The following is a 14,720-nucleotide window of genomic DNA, read 5'->3' as shown; positions in this document are numbered from 1 at the left end:
AGGTGACTTTTCTCTTTTTCTAAAAGGTACTTTTCAAGCATTTCCACCACAAGCGCGTTCAGTCACTCCACAACGGCCCCTTCACGACGTAACTACTGCTGTCAATTGCCCTCGATCCCCTAGGACAATAGCCATTCTCGCACCTTTTCTACACCCAAATCTTTCAAGATGTCCAAGGGAACCGTGTGCCTGGCGTACGTGTCACCACCCAATTGATCCCCCCCAGAAGGAACTGCACTGACACCAAGTCTGCGATTTAGATACTCAGGCGGGGTAGGCTCAGGACCTTCCACAACGACCTCGACGGCGTCACGGAGTGCCATGATGCTAATTTTTGCAGCTCGATACGTCGGCCATCCTCAAGTGGTTGCTGGAGGAGCAATATGAAGTTGTGTTAGTTTTTGGGCCTGCTGGGAGCATCACGCTGCTGGATTTCCCGTCGTGCTGACTTTTTGCAAGCTGCTACCTCAGCAACATCGGCCAGGAGGAAGATTGGGCTGCTGTCGAGAAGAAGGGTGAGTCAGGCCGAACCAAAACATTGTGTATGTGGTTGGCCATGCGCCTATGCTGACCGACAAACCTTGTACAGCTCTCCAGATTGGCGCCAAGAAGGTACGGCGAACTGATGCAAGCCACGGATAGCTCTGTAGCCTACTGCATCGATCTAGCTTCTCCAGCTGATCACTGACGGACTTGCAGATGATCATTGACGACCTCAAACGCGAGTTTGTTGAGTAGGTTGCCAACAAGCACTTCGGGCCACGCAGAAAGAAGTGTTAGTCTAACTTGGGTGCACAGGGAGCTTTGCTGGAAGGCCGTCCAATGTGTAGGGCTTCACTCTCCTGACCACACGTGCGTGGTGAAGCTAATTTTTTGAAGAACGCGATCTTCGAGGACCAATACCTCCTGGGTACGCTAGATTCCATCACGACGGATGGACACGTTCGAAACTAATAACGCCTATAGGAACGAGCTTGGCTCGACCTGTCATTGCCCGTGGCATGATGAAGGCCGCCGCCCGAGGTATTCGATCTCCGTTTCAAGCTAGTGAAAACCGACTGACGATGAACTGAACAGAGGGATGCCAGTTCGTGTCTCACGGCTGCGTAAGCGAACACCGAATCCTCCTCCTTGGGCTTTGCTAAGACTTTGCAGACCGGAAAAGGCAACGACCAGGTCAGGTTTGGTAAGTCATCCCTTGTTATCTTTTCTGTTTCCACTTGAAGCAACACTGACCAATTCAAGAACTCGCCTTCTACACCATCAACCCCCAGATTCGCTGCATCAGCCCTTGGCGTCTGCCCGAGTTCTACAAGCGCTTCCAAGTAAGATACCAAACCACTGCCGCCTCACGTATTTACTGACATCGCTGACCCTCTCCTAGGGCCGCAACGACCTGCTTGACTATGCCGCGGAGAAGGGTAAACACTTCTTATCCTTGCCATGTAGGCTCAACCGACATGTACTAAAGCTATCTAGGCATTCCTGTCACCTCCACCAAGGCCAAGCCCTACTCAATGGACGACAACTTGGCCCACTGCTCCTACGAGGTATCCTACTAGTCTTTCTTTTATTTTTTTTCTGGTATGATTCCACGCAGCTGACACAAAACATAGGCTGGCATCCTTGAGGACCCCAATGTGACCCCCCCTGAGGACATGTGGACCAAGACTGTCTCCCCCTTGAAGGCTCCTGATACTCCCCTCGACATCACCATCCACTTCGACAAGGGCATTCCCGTGAAGGTCGTCACCCCTCAGCAGACATCCACCGATGCCGTTGAGCTTTTCACTCTGCTGAACAAGGTCGGCGGTGAGCACGGCGTCGGTCGCATTGTGAGTCATCCCTCCCACTCCACAAACCACTTTCCTCTTACCCACCCTTCCACTCCGGGGGCCACATTGCTGACAAATATCTGCAGGACATTGTTGAGTCGCGTTTCATTGGCCTTAAGTCCAGGGGCGCTTACGGTCAGTATAGTATGCTCAAGCGCGAGAGAAAGATTCTAACAACATGTAGACTCGCCCGCTATGACTATCCTCCGTCTTGCTCACATCTCCATCGAGGGCCTGTAAGCAGCCTCGTGTTTTTGGATACGCAGAAACGAGGAAGATGCTGATGATTCCCAGTGTGATGGACGGTCGTTTGAGGTCCCTGCGCGACAACCTGAGCAAGCAATGGTCTGAGCTGCTCTACAACGGCATGTACTTCAGCCCTGAGCGGGCTTTCTTGCAACGTAAGTGTCACCCTTTCCCACGGACAGGTCCAAATATGACAGATCGCTGACCAGTATAATAGCCAGTCTCGACTTCTCTCAGCAGCGGGTATGATTTCTCCCTAAATCTGATGTAACAGACAGACGCGGGAGGGGCATAAGTTGATTAACGTCCTTTTTTTTGTTTTATAGGTCAACGGCGAGGTTCGCCTCCGCTTGTACAAGGGTCACGTCGCCGTCCTGGGCCGCACTTCTGAGGAGAAGCTGTACTCCGAAGAGGATGCGTCCATGGATTCCCTGACCACCTTTGATCCTTCCGACACGTCGGGCTTCATCACCATCCAGGCCATCCGCCTCAAGAAGGTACGTCACACGCATTGCTTTCTCCCGAGTGGTTTCTTATTTATTTAAAAAATTGGATACTGATCTGAGTTGTGCAGTACGGTCTCCAAATGGCTGAGGCCGGCATTGAGTTTTAAGACGGTCAAGCATTGTCTCCTTTTGAAGGTGGCGCACATTCGGGGGGTAAGAATGGAGTTCTCGGACTAAAAGGTAGATGGTGGTAGTCTAATTAAAAAAAAAAAAAACTGGCGGGTGGTAGGAAAAGAAAGTTGCGACACAGGCAGGATTTCAGTGACAAAAAACGTGTTGAGCAGTGAGCTAGCTGGCTGCCCAGTGGGAAGAACTCGAATGGATGACCCAGCAGTGCCCCTCATCTAGACTAATCCGTTGATCTCCATTCGGACCCTTATCGTCTCGCCATTCCCAGTTGTGCTTTAATCCACATCCCATCACAGATATCCGGTAGCTGACTCGTTATCTGACTCATCAGTCCCATCCTCAGTATTGACGCTACCCTCATCTGCACCGGCGAGCCAGATTACGAGAGCCATACAGTAGTACATCTGCATGATGCGGATGGTCGGATGGGGCCAAAGGACAGCGTCGTCCCGTCGTGATGGAGAAAGCGTGGCCGTCCGGGATACGCTCACCAGTCTCGAAGCTCCGAAGCTCCAAGGGAAGCAAAGTGCCTGGCAGTACAAATGCTGCCGCTCCTCGAGCACCTCCTCGGGGTCCTAGTCGAATGCCATGCCTTGGATTTTAAAGTCGCTTTCCTATCCTAACGAGCAACGATCAACTCACAGAGCGTTTTGGGGCGTCCAGTTCCACTCGTCTGCGGGTGTTTTCGCCCAGTCTTCTCGCGTCGCCCTAGATATCGTTTTGTTAGAGAGTTGCGAAACAAGTGACGAAGGGCGGAATATAACCTTACAGTACTTGATCGGCCGAGGCATAGCGTCTTGCAAGGCGGAGAGGGTTCCATTCATGTCCAATGGATCGCCGTTGTCAATGACCGCTTTCCATTTCTTCATGGTGTCGAAGGAGGGGTCACCCAGACCGGCGGCCCAGACATAGCGGCTAATCAGTAGCTTGTCGACACGCTCAGGTCGTCGTCCTTTACACTGGGCGAAAGAGGCGTTGGCGATGAATCCGAGGATGGACATCTTATCTTCTCTTCATAATTTTGGAGATAAACGTCGGTCGGCGCCAGAGGTCCACCCCGGGGGAGGTTTGCGAATTAGTTGTACAACCGGCTCAGGGCGGCCTCGTCGTCGCCGCAATCCTTCATGGCCATGCAGACCTGGGCGACGTTGCGCAGCTTGCGCGCGGCCAGTGCCCAAGACGACTTGTCGGGCTCCTTCGTCGGCATGTCCTCGAGCATCTTGAGGAGATCCTTTGATTCCTTGGCCATCCGTCGTCTGGGCCTTCTGGTCAGAAGCCGACTCGGGATCTCTGTCGACCATGTTGGTTGTGTCTGAGCTGGTGGACTGCACTGCACGGTACAGCAGCGTTACCGAAAGAACAGCAATCGATGACTAGCCAGGGGAATCCCAGCGTGTGCGTATCAGATCTTGCAATTGACCAATTAACTTGTTTAGCGAGAGCTGGGGTCCCTGTATCTTCTATGGAAAGAGCCAGTCGGTGTATTTCCGCCCAGGCAACCCGGTCGGTTTCCAGGTACCTACATACCTACAGATACCTCTACCAGATACGCGTACCGGGACGACCAGGTCAACTGGAGCAAACAGGCACAGTGGCCTCGCCAGTCACTTAGAAGCAGGCGCAGCAGTCTAAGTGTTTCCTACCTATCTTATGATATCACTAAGCCGATCCGCTGCGCGTACTCCACAACCAGGAACTCAGAGATACCAACCTAGAAGTGTTTTCAAACGGAAACTCTCTTCTTGGGTCGATAAACGATTGCTGCGAATTGTCTTGTATCTTGAAAACTGCCATCTACGCTACTCCCATCAAAGCACAAAGCGGGTTTATTTTCTATTTCTCGTCTGAAAGAGAAAAGACGGATGATGAGATAGAAAGCCCTCAACTCCAGGTAAGCACCAGTCCGATCTCTAGTCCAACACACAACTCTGCTACAACAAGAACCAAAGCATTTTCTAAATTCTTACAATACCTAGATACATCTAGACTCTGTCAAGTTTCTATTGTGGGCAGAATTTGCGTTTGGCATACACGGTGGCTCCGTTGCCAGCCGCGACGGCTGGATCGCCTTCTCCTGACGAGAGTGCAGCTTGGGCTTTGAGGTCTGAACGATAGTCTGGAGGGTATCGTTGGCGATGAGTCCTGAGAGGTTCTTTAGGCGCAGGGCCTGATCAAGGCTAGCTAACACACTACTAGGAGAGCCAGGTAATCTTGTTGTAAGACTCGACTTGATATCAAATCAATGACAGGGGGCTTTAGAGACATCGCGCACAAGCCAACTGAGGATCCACTCAGACCCCTGCAGATGCATCGTTTGGGCCACATATTGTTATGGGGGTTTCGTCGCCTTCCACGCCCTTTGTGTCATCTCGTCAACTACTTCAACTGGCAGTCAGCATCTTCAACTCTCAGCAGAGTCTCGTGCATCAAGACACACACACACACACACACACACACACACACACACACACACACACACATGGACACGCCGTGGTCATCATAACCCTCTAATCTTCTCTTATTCCACTTCAGACACCCCCCTCTCTCAGCCCGACATGGGGTCAATAGCCGCCAGGACATACCTGGCCTTCCAGCACAACGCCAAACTGCACGCCCTCAAGACCGTCGTCACCGCCGTTCGCCCCTTTGCAGACCTCGAGAAGCCCAACCGCCAGCTCTTCAAGGACGGCGGCGACCACGACCACGTCGTCGTCACCGAGCAGACCATCTTCCACCCTCAGGGCGGCGGCCAGCCCTCCGACGTCGGCGCCATGACGGCCCCCTCGGGCGCCTCCTTCGCCGTCGCCTCTGTCCGCATGGACGCCGTCCGCGAAGGCCAGGTCCTGCATTTTGGACGCTTCGCCACCACCACCACCACCACCAGCAGCACCAGTAAAGACGCCACCACGACCGCCGCCCGCTTCGCCCCCGGAGACGAGGTCGACCAGGCCATCGACGCCGAGAAGCGCCTGCTCTACTCGCGCCTGCACACCGCCGGCCACGTGCTCGGCGCCGCCGTGCGCCACCTGCTCGAGGGCGAGGTCGAGGGCTTCGACGAGCTCAAGGCCTCGCACTTCCCGGACGCCGCCTCGTGCGAGTTCCAGGGCCTCATCGACGGCGCCTGGAAGGCGCCCATCCAGGCCCGGCTGGACGAGTACATCGCCGCCGCCATGCCCGTGCGCGTCGACTTCTGGGACGAGGACGACTTCCGCCGCCGCGGGCTCGAGCGCCTGATCCCGGACCGGAGCCTGGCGCCGCCGGGCGGCAAGTTCCGCGTCGTCGAGGTCGTCGGCGCCGAGGTCTACCCCTGCGGCGGCACGCATGTCGACTCGACGGACCTGTGCGGGGAGACCGTCGTCAAGAAGATCTCGAGGAGTAAGGGGCGGTCCAAGGTCAGCTACGCCTTGAAGTGAGGTGGAGCAGGCGATGAGACCCGGGGGGGTTTTCTTTTCTTTTTTAGCATAATGGATGGGCTGAGGCATTCTTGAGACGCCGGGTCTACTTTACATAATTGCGCATTCCGTCCAGTCTTCCGCGTTGCCTCAGATGAAGCGGTTCAGACTCTTTCCGCAGCAAGGGCAATTGTCTAACAGTTCATGAGACAGGAAACAGTTACGGTTCAGTGGTGGATACGTCAAGGTTTCACTCATCTGACGGACCCCTTCCGGACATACCGGTGACTTGATGGGAGCTGACAAGGTTGCTTTCATGTACTCTGAGATTGTACACGGTCTGAATGTTGACAAGGAGAGTGCTCTCCGAACTCCTGGTGGCGTAACCTAGACCCGCGTGTAAGGTGGGTTTACTGTGTTAAATCGGCACACAGAGGAGACAGACCAAACCACGGCTTATATAATCCAATATGCGGCTCATCCTGCAGAGGAGTGGAGATAGATCCCTTCGGACAGCTGCTCTTGATATCCCTCAATTCAAGTTCCACATTACTCATCTTGCTTAATTCCGTTTTACAGAATGAGCAGACTAAAAACGGAATGACAGGTAATATGGACCACGACATTTCTAGCTTCCTTCGCCTTGGCAACCATGATATCCCGTGAGTTCGAGAAATCTCTTCAATGATCACTCTGACCGTGTACTCTCTCTCCTGTAGGCCTACGACCCCTCGTCTCTTTCTCGAAGTCAAGGCCCCGTCGCAGATGTCTCTCACTCTGCCGTACAAGGTGCAGTTCGTGCTCCGCCGCGCAAAGAGGGACGGGGTAAATCGCCCGTGTGTTGTCCGCTGGAACCCCAGCCTCGAGGCATTTGGCCCCTCGGGCCTCATAGTCCTACGTCACGCCAGCGAAAAAGACGATAGCTTCGAGCAGCTTGCTATCGAGCACGACGGGCTAACAGAGCCTCCCGAGGCAGAGGGACGCACCCTCACCGACGGCCAGACTGACTTCTGGTTTACGCTTGCGCCCGGTGGCGAAGCACGTCTCGACGCGCTGCTACCGGAGCGCTACTACCGTGTGCTCCAGGCTGATGGCAGGTATACGTTGCTGTACCCCGGAGCGCAGCTTGCCGTCTGGGACTGGGGCTCGGGTCAGAACGGTTCCGGCACGGAAACTCGACAGGCCGCAGCTGAAGACCAAGGGGGCGGGCAAAAAACCCGGCCGGCCTTGGTGGTCCCCGGAGGCGCTCGAGTTTCGTTCGCAACGCAGGCGGAGCAGCCTCCGTGGCCGGGGCGGGAGGCGCTCGAGGCAAAGGAAGGCTTCCACAGAGCGAACCTGGAAGAGTGGCGGTGGCGGCGTGAGGAGGCCAGACAAGACATGAGGTTCCGCGAGGATACACCCCCGCCCCGTCGGCCGAGTGAGAGAGTGTAAGTGCTGCCGGCCGTCCAGGGACATTTTTCCCAGGACAAGACTGATCGAGGGACTTGTTCTCTAGCCCGGAGTCGCCGGCGCTTTCTGTGACGCTGCAGTGTGCGCCGACCATGACACGGACACAGCAGGTCACGGTTACGGTGACGGTCACTTATGATGGCGTCTGCGGACCAGGAGGCGATGTCGAACAAGCCACACGGCCGATCACGTTCCGGTCCTGGGCTGTCATGGCACTTGAAGACGACCCATGGCGCGATGGCTTCCGGTTATACCGCCGACGAGGCAGTGACGTCGACGGGCCGTGGGAGGAGTGCGAGGAGGACGACGGCGGCCACGATGGGTTTCGGACATACGATGGCCCCGATAGGCCTGTCCACGTCGCTAGCCACGAACAATTCACCAGTCTACGCCCAGGGGAGTCGTGGACGACCACGACGCACCTGCAGAGCATGATTCCCGCGGACGCAGCTCCGGGCGACGTCTTCTCGTACGGGTTCAGAGGGGCGGTTGTGGACTGGTGGGACTGGGGCAGTGCCGAAGACCATGCCGAGACTGTAGTCGTGTTGCCCAGTTGGATTGCAGACAGGGTTGTTCGCCCTGCAGACAACGAGGGACGGCCGAGGTTGGTGGTGCCGAAGGCCGGTCCTGTTGACTTAAGAATTGTGGGATGAAAGAACCAAGAGTCTGAAGTTATTTAAAGAAGCATGTATTTGACAACATTACCTCATTATACATGGTGGTATTTATCGGGTTCACTTCAGAGCGTGATACTTTTCAGATCTCTCAGTATCGAAAGAATCAGAGACCTTGGCCTGGTCTCCCTGACACCATGTCAGTCACACATGATGTCCGAAATACAACACCCAAAACCCCGAGTATCATTTCACGACGGACCAAGTCGAACACTGAAATCTTGTTCACATAGGATATCTCTCTAAAATACCAACATACCAGACCATTCCCTCCCAAACCGAAACGCCTCTCCCAGGACCCACGTATCCATACCCATACCCATACCAAACTAGTCCCGCAAGATGGCAATGCCAGAGATGGCCCGGTTCTCGTCCACGAAGATCTTCCTCTTCTCCGACCCGTCCGCGTTGCACCTGTAGATGCTGCCCCCGAGGTCGCTGAAATACACGTGCCCGTTCTCCCGGTCCAGCTTGACGCCGATGGCCTCGTTGAGGTGCCTCACCAGGATCTCGTACTTTGCGCCGCCCGGGGCCGCCGCCGCCGCCGCCAACAGCCCCGTCTCCGCGTCGATGGCCGCCCTGTTCAGCGTGTTGCCCTTGGGGATCTCCCCGCGGTCCGTCCAGAAGAGGGCGCCCGCCGCCTCGTCCACCTCGAGGTCGATCGGCTCCGGCAGGTCGCCCAGCACGCAGACGACGTCGTCGCGCGTCTCGGCCGTCTTCCCCTCGGGCATCTCGATGCCCGCGCAGAAGATGCGTCCCTGGCCCGACTTGGGCGCGCCCTTCTGCGTCCAGTAGAACTTGCCCAGCCCCGGCGCCACCGAGACGCCGACGCACCACGACCGGAGGTCCGACGCGTCGTCGCCGCCCACGACGAGCGTCTCGAGGCGGCCGCCGTCCAGGTCGGCGCGGTACACCCGCATGCCCTCGCGGTCGCTGAAGTAGATCTTGCCCGAGGCCGAGTCGACGACGAGCTGCTTCGGCGTGTTGACGGCGCCCGGCGCGAAGAGCGACCTGACGTCGCTGCCGTCCGCGTTAGCCGAGAACACGGCGCCGTCCCGCTCGCCCGGCGTGCCCATGCACGTCCAGAACATGCGGCCCGTCTTGTGGTCGATGTCGATGCCGTCGGGCACGTGCTGGCCCTCGGCGAGGACGCGCTCCAGGTGGCCCTCCGCCGAGAGCTGCAGGACCTGCCCGGACGTCGTCTGGTCCTCCGGGTTCGCGAGGCCGAGGTCGAGCGCGACGATCTTGGGGAGGTGCGGGTAAAAGCCGCCCTTGGCCGACTTGTGGCCCAGACGGCCCTTGGCGAGGTACTCCCGCTGCAGGAAGTCGACCGTGTTCTCGGGCGACAGGCCGCGCTCCTTGACGTAGTGGTCTTCGATGAAGGCGACGGTGTCGAGACCGACCTCTGTTCGGCGTTAGTCGAGTAGTCCTTGATTTGTGATTCCCCAGATAGAAGGAGAGAAAAAGGAGAAGAAAACACACCATCCATCATCCGGCAGGGTCCCAGACCGCGCTTGCTCAGCTCGCAGAACAGCGCGTCAATCTCCTCGGGGCTCGACACCCCTTCGGCCAGGATCGACACCGTCTCCCGCTTGATGGCGGCCCAGAGCCGGTTGAAGACGAAGCCCGTCGACTCCTTGCGCGCCGTGAACGGCCTCGTGCCGACCTCCCTCTGCCGCGCCGTCATGAAGGGGAAGTAGGACGGGTCCGTGTGCCCGTCCGTCATGAGCTCGACGACCATGTTGTTGGGCGGCATGTAGTAGTGCGTGTTCATGATGCGGGCCTTGGTCTCCTCGCGCGCGATCTTGCCGAGCATCTCGGACGAGCGGTACGACGACGAGTTGCTCGCCAAGACGGCGTCGGCGGGCGCCTTGGCCTCGAGCTCGGCGAATGTGTCCGTCTTGATCTCGATGCGTTCCGGCACGGCCTCGATGACAAGCCAGGCGTCCCGCACGGCCGTCTCGAGGTCTTGGAAGACCCGGACAGTGCCGGGCTGCCGTATGCCCGAGGCCGGGTATCTGTCGACGTTCTCCGCGACGTAGTCTAGGCAGGGCTGGTGCTGCTTGGCGTCCGGCTCGCGGACCTGGACGTTGTAGCCGCCCGAGGCCCATGTGCAGGCTGTTTGGTGGACGGACGGTGGTCAGTCAGCTGTCGCATCGGGGAGTCGGGGACGCGACACAAGAGAGGAACTCGTGTGCTTACCTATGCGACGACCCAACACGCCGCCTCCGAGGATGGCGACGGGACGGATGCGGTAGTCTGATGGTGGAGCCATGTGTGCGAAAGTCGTATTAGAGTCGGGGATTAATGGTCAATGATGTGTTTGTATGATGTTTGTATGATATAAGATCTCCAGTGCGGAATGGGACATCTCAGCAAACAAGCCTAGACGAGAAAGATGCATGTATATATACGCAGATGGAAGGCAAGCTAGAAGAAGCCTCCGTCCGAAGCTTTTCGGCGGAGCACGTCGTCATTCAATAGACAGACTCCGGACATGCCGGTCGCGCTCGGCGTCCCGTCCAGTAAGTCATCACCGGTCCGGTAACGATGAGTAAGTGATCCTCGAGCCCCCGGTAACAGGGGCAGAAAGGGCGCATTGACGGAGGTGGGTATGACGTATGACGCAATCCTGATCAATGGGCCTTGAAACTTCTTGACTCTGTTGGTCCAAGGATGATTCGGGTTTCAGTACCGAGGACGGGGGGTCGGAGTCGCCGTGACTCGTGAGGGGGGGGGGGGGGTTCCACTGTAGATCAGAGAGGGAGAAAGGGAACCGACTTTTGGTTGTGAAACCCTTTTTCAACGATGCTTACAGGTAGATGGTTTATTCATATGATATCCAAGTACTTCAAGGGTCAATCATCAATGTTTTACTGGTGTGGCCTCGAGCAGTTTGACAAAATGCAGCTTTTAGGGGGCGCACCCCGGCCCAAGGCCGTCACCTCGGCATCGTGTGGGGCGGCTCCGTTTATTATGGCGCCGGCCTCGGCACCGGTGCGCCTGTAAAGTGGGGCGATGCCCCCCGGCCTCGGCATCTCGAGCTTCTGTGCTAGGGTTGGATGGGGGGGGAGGCCCGCTAGTGTTAATGCCGTCAAACGCGGAAAGGCGACTTGCGAGAAGTGCACTTGACAGCGGATCTTATTCCGTTTCTGCATACAACTCTTCCACGGTTCGAAATACCCTCCCCTCCCGCCCGACCGACCGGTTCCCGTTTACGTGAGAATTCGCATGCTGTCAGAGATGGTTTTCAATGCAATCTTTAACAGCTTCCAACTCCAAACCTGGACTAACCAACTTTGGCAGGGGAGGGGGGGTTGATGGCATTTGACAGGCCGTTCCTTTGTGATGACAGTGACTAAGTGCTCTGTCATCAGAAACTGACACAACAGCAGTTCGTCGGAACATTGCAAGACGTCGGCACAATCTACTGTTTCCCTCGCTAACGACTCATGCATAGAACGAGTCCTATTCTGCTGCTCAGTACATCCACGTAGGCTTCCACATACCAGCCGCAGCAGCAGCATCAAACGGCATCGTCGTCCTTCGTGTCGGACCTCTTGGCAACCGACCCCGTCTCCCCCGCCTCCGCGTTCAAAACCCTCCGCTGCTCCTCCCGGTGCGCCAGGTACGTGAGGCCGCTCGTCCAGACGATCAGGGCGATGGAGCTGGCGATCATGGCCCACATGCCCCTCTGCATCACACAAAAGGTTAGGTTAGCCCAACTCACACTCTGCGAAGCAAACGACCAGACATCTCCTCTGAGTTCTTGGGGGAGGGGGTGGTCCCTCAAGAACTGAAAAAAAAAAAACTAAAAAAAAAACCGAAATTAAGAAAAGGTAAGGGAACACTTACGGTGAACCACGGCGCCATGGAGGCGCCGTAGAACAGGATGCTCCACCACGCGTTGACGGCGTTGCTCCCCAGGTTCATGCCCGCCAGCACGACGCCGCGGAAGACGCCCTCCTCGTACCGCATCGCGTCGTTGCACCAGGCGAAGAAGGTCGCCTGGCAGGCGTACACGGCGCCCGCCCAGTAGTAGGCGCCGAAGACGACGGCCGTCGACCCGGCGCTCGTCGGGTCCCGGGCCGCCACCAGCACCATGGCCGACGTCGCGACGCCGGTGGCGCCGATGAAGTACGCGACGAGGTACCGCTTGCCGCCGAGCAGGTCCGTCAGCGTCGCCCAGAAGAGCGTCGACACGATGCCCACGGCGGGCACGCCCGTCGGGTAGTTGTTGAGCTGCGCCACGCTGTACTTGTGGACGGGGTGGCTCTTCATGTAGAGCCCCAGCAGCGCGTTGGTGCTGAAGGACTCGGTCTCGCCCGCGACGATCCAGAGCACGACGAAGCCCCACCAGTACCACGACGTGAGGACCTTTCTGGCGAACCGCAGCGTCAGCGGCGACCGCTCCTCCTGGACGACGACGGGCACGCGGGCGCGCGCGAGGGCCTTCTCTTCCTCGCTGAAGTAGAAGGCCGTCGTCGTGTGCGGCGTGTCCGGGAAGCACAGGAAGCCGTAGAGCGCGACGGGCAGCGTCATGAGGCCGTCGATGATGAACAGCCAGCGCCAGCCGCTGAGGCCGTGCAGGCCGTCCATGCTGGCGTGGATGCCCGTCTGGATGAAGCCGCCGAAGAAGGTGCCGGCGAGGCCCGAGGCCGTGAAGATGCCGCTGCGCTTGCCGAGCTCGCGCTCCGTGTACCAGGCGCCGAGGATGTAGTGCGTGCCGACAAAGGTCGAGGCCTCGGCGATGCCCTGGAGGAAGCGGATGGCCATGATGGACTGCGGGCTGTGCACGCTGGCGGTGCACATGGTCAGCGCGCCCCAGACGACCATCATCAGCGGGAACCAGATGCGCGGCTTGACGTAGTGCAGCGACAGGTTGGAGGGGACCTGGCCGAGGACGTAGCTGGTGCTTGTCAGTCGAGTGAGGGGGAGGGGGGGGAGGATTGTGTCAGGCTGCTCGCTCACCCGATTGTAAAGCAAGTGTTGATCTGGTTGAGCTGGTCACCCACGAAGCCCAGCTCCTCCTTCATGCCCGAGACGTAGGCATTGTTGAGGTTGGTGCGGTCGAGCTGGCAAGGTCAGGATTCGCTCGTGGTCAGGACTCGCTCGTGGCCTGGGACAAGTCGAGCACGACGAGAACGGCGGAAACTGTTGGTATCACTCACATAATTCACCAAGTAGCCTAAAGACCCGGTCAGCTTGGTGTCCAACAAACAACAAGAGGATGAGCAAGATGGAGAAAGGCCCACGTACTCAGACAGCAAAAGGTCAAGATGAAGAAGTCACATTTTCTCAGGAGCTTGCGTTCCCCCGGCGCGTACTCGACGTTCAGGTATTGGCGGATCTTGTCGAGGGCCATTGTGGAAAGATGCTCAGACGCAGACTGAGACCCCTCTTCGTAGAGCTTAGTCGTAGTGCCGGTGTGCGAGGCAGCCTGAATATGGAACTACTCAACCGAGTCTCACCGTTCACCTAGAAGGGTTTCCTGAAGCTGGACCGACTCTTATGGACGCAACACCTCAGCCCAAAATCGTTGGCCGAGATGGCTGGCAGAGATGCGGTCGCGAGACTTATCGCAAGCCGGTATCGTCCAAGAGATAAGGAATGTGGTCACAGGAAGAAACAGCAGGGGGTCCCGGCGATAGACAGGGCCCGGTCTGGTATTATCTGGTGTACAATGGCCGTTCCGTGGTCGGGCGGGCGGGCGGGCGGGCGGCTCGAGGGAGATGGAGACAGCAGACCGTCAACGTTTTGTCGCCCGTCGGCATTCGGGAATAACCTCTTATCTCGCTGTACCCGCCGCTACGAGTCTGGTTATCGGACTTGCTTGTCGGCTCCGCTGCGTCGCAGTGATGCAGTGATTCATTCGATAAACCCTGGGAGGCACACTGTGAGCTTCCAAGTAGTCCCTTATCATATCTGATCGTTTGCCGACCGAGATGGTAAAAAGTCCCCCCCTCCCTTTCCCCCCGTAACGAACCGGGTCGCAGAGATAAGCTTACAGGATCGCCGGGGACGTCTCCTGGTGCCTCCGATGGCTGTCCGAGAATGCAGGTCGCAGCTCCCGGGACGCCTTTCTTTTCTCTTGAGCCTCTTAACACGCCGAGTACGCCTGGCTAGCTCTTTGCGGTTTAGAAGCAGGTATGATGCTGGTCCTGGTCCCTGGATGGATCGCAGGGATTGGCCTAGGGCGGTTTACCCTTCGCCACGTGGTGCAGAGTGCCTCTTCTCTCCCTGAATGAGAGTCGTCGTACCAGGAGTGGGATGAGATGACGAGACGTGGATGATGATGCTCGGCGATGTCGATTGAAGAGAATTTTTTAACACCGAGCTAAGTCCAAAGAAAGAAAAACAGCTCACCGCGTCGTCCCACTTTGCGAGAGCCTAACCAAAAAACAAAGAGGGAAAAGTCCCATCATCTTCGTCGGCCAGCGTTGAAATACAAATACACATACATACACATCGTGTGCTACCTACCACCGC

At 57.3% G+C, this 14,720-nt stretch overlaps 6 protein-coding genes across 6 annotated transcripts; 3 read left to right on the top strand and 3 right to left on the bottom strand.

Moving 5' to 3' along the window:
• Positions 1-168: 168 nt before the first annotated feature.
• Positions 169-2,694, top strand: CH63R_06108 (Argininosuccinate synthase; the record flags this gene model as incomplete). The annotated part of the gene is made up of 21 exons (XM_018301083.1): positions 169-194; positions 249-273; positions 341-393; positions 460-542; positions 590-612; positions 700-734; positions 799-826; positions 880-910; positions 967-1,023; positions 1,078-1,106; positions 1,156-1,186; positions 1,246-1,325; positions 1,385-1,421; positions 1,480-1,550; positions 1,617-1,835; positions 1,922-1,970; positions 2,020-2,071; positions 2,130-2,236; positions 2,299-2,324; positions 2,408-2,578; positions 2,656-2,694. 21 exons carry the CDS (start codon positions 169-171, stop codon positions 2,692-2,694), a joined length of 1,272 nt encoding a protein of 423 aa, XP_018158933.1.
• Positions 2,695-3,073: 379 nt separating this feature from the next.
• On the bottom strand, positions 3,074-3,965 carry CH63R_06107 (uncharacterized protein; the record flags this gene model as incomplete). Its single annotated transcript, XM_018301082.1, has 3 exons — positions 3,074-3,308; positions 3,359-3,727; positions 3,802-3,965. The coding sequence occupies 3 exons, from the start codon at positions 3,963-3,965 to the stop codon at positions 3,074-3,076; spliced, it is 768 nt and encodes a 255-aa protein (XP_018158932.1).
• Positions 3,966-5,271: 1,306 nt separating this feature from the next.
• CH63R_06106 (alanyl-tRNA synthetase) lies at positions 5,272-6,129 on the top strand (the record flags this gene model as incomplete). Its single annotated transcript, XM_018301081.1, has 1 exon — positions 5,272-6,129. One exon carries the CDS (start codon positions 5,272-5,274, stop codon positions 6,127-6,129), a length of 858 nt encoding a protein of 285 aa, XP_018158931.1.
• A 579-nt stretch (positions 6,130-6,708) lies between these two features.
• CH63R_06105 (Kinesin light) lies at positions 6,709-8,210 on the top strand (the record flags this gene model as incomplete). Its single annotated transcript, XM_018301080.1, has 3 exons — positions 6,709-6,770; positions 6,828-7,535; positions 7,604-8,210. The coding sequence occupies 3 exons, from the start codon at positions 6,709-6,711 to the stop codon at positions 8,208-8,210; spliced, it is 1,377 nt and encodes a 458-aa protein (XP_018158930.1).
• A 350-nt stretch (positions 8,211-8,560) lies between these two features.
• Positions 8,561-10,506, bottom strand: CH63R_06104 (3-hydroxyacyl-CoA dehydrogenase; the record flags this gene model as incomplete). Its single annotated transcript, XM_018301079.1, has 3 exons — positions 8,561-9,636; positions 9,714-10,349; positions 10,434-10,506. The coding sequence occupies 3 exons, from the start codon at positions 10,504-10,506 to the stop codon at positions 8,561-8,563; spliced, it is 1,785 nt and encodes a 594-aa protein (XP_018158929.1).
• Positions 10,507-11,757: 1,251 nt separating this feature from the next.
• CH63R_06103 (major facilitator superfamily transporter) lies at positions 11,758-13,596 on the bottom strand (the record flags this gene model as incomplete). The annotated part of the gene is made up of 5 exons (XM_018301078.1): positions 11,758-11,925; positions 12,087-13,140; positions 13,203-13,306; positions 13,403-13,419; positions 13,491-13,596. 5 exons carry the CDS (start codon positions 13,594-13,596, stop codon positions 11,758-11,760), a joined length of 1,449 nt encoding a protein of 482 aa, XP_018158928.1.
• Between the last annotated feature and the right edge of the window lie 1,124 nt (positions 13,597-14,720).

This window comes from Colletotrichum higginsianum, chromosome 4 (assembly GCF_001672515.1).
Source record: "Colletotrichum higginsianum IMI 349063 chromosome 4, whole genome shotgun sequence".
In the NCBI taxonomy this organism is placed as follows: domain Eukaryota; kingdom Fungi; phylum Ascomycota; class Sordariomycetes; order Glomerellales; family Glomerellaceae; genus Colletotrichum; species Colletotrichum higginsianum.
The sequence above is the reverse complement of the archived record's forward strand: the minus strand, read 5'-3'. Positions and strand labels throughout refer to the sequence as shown.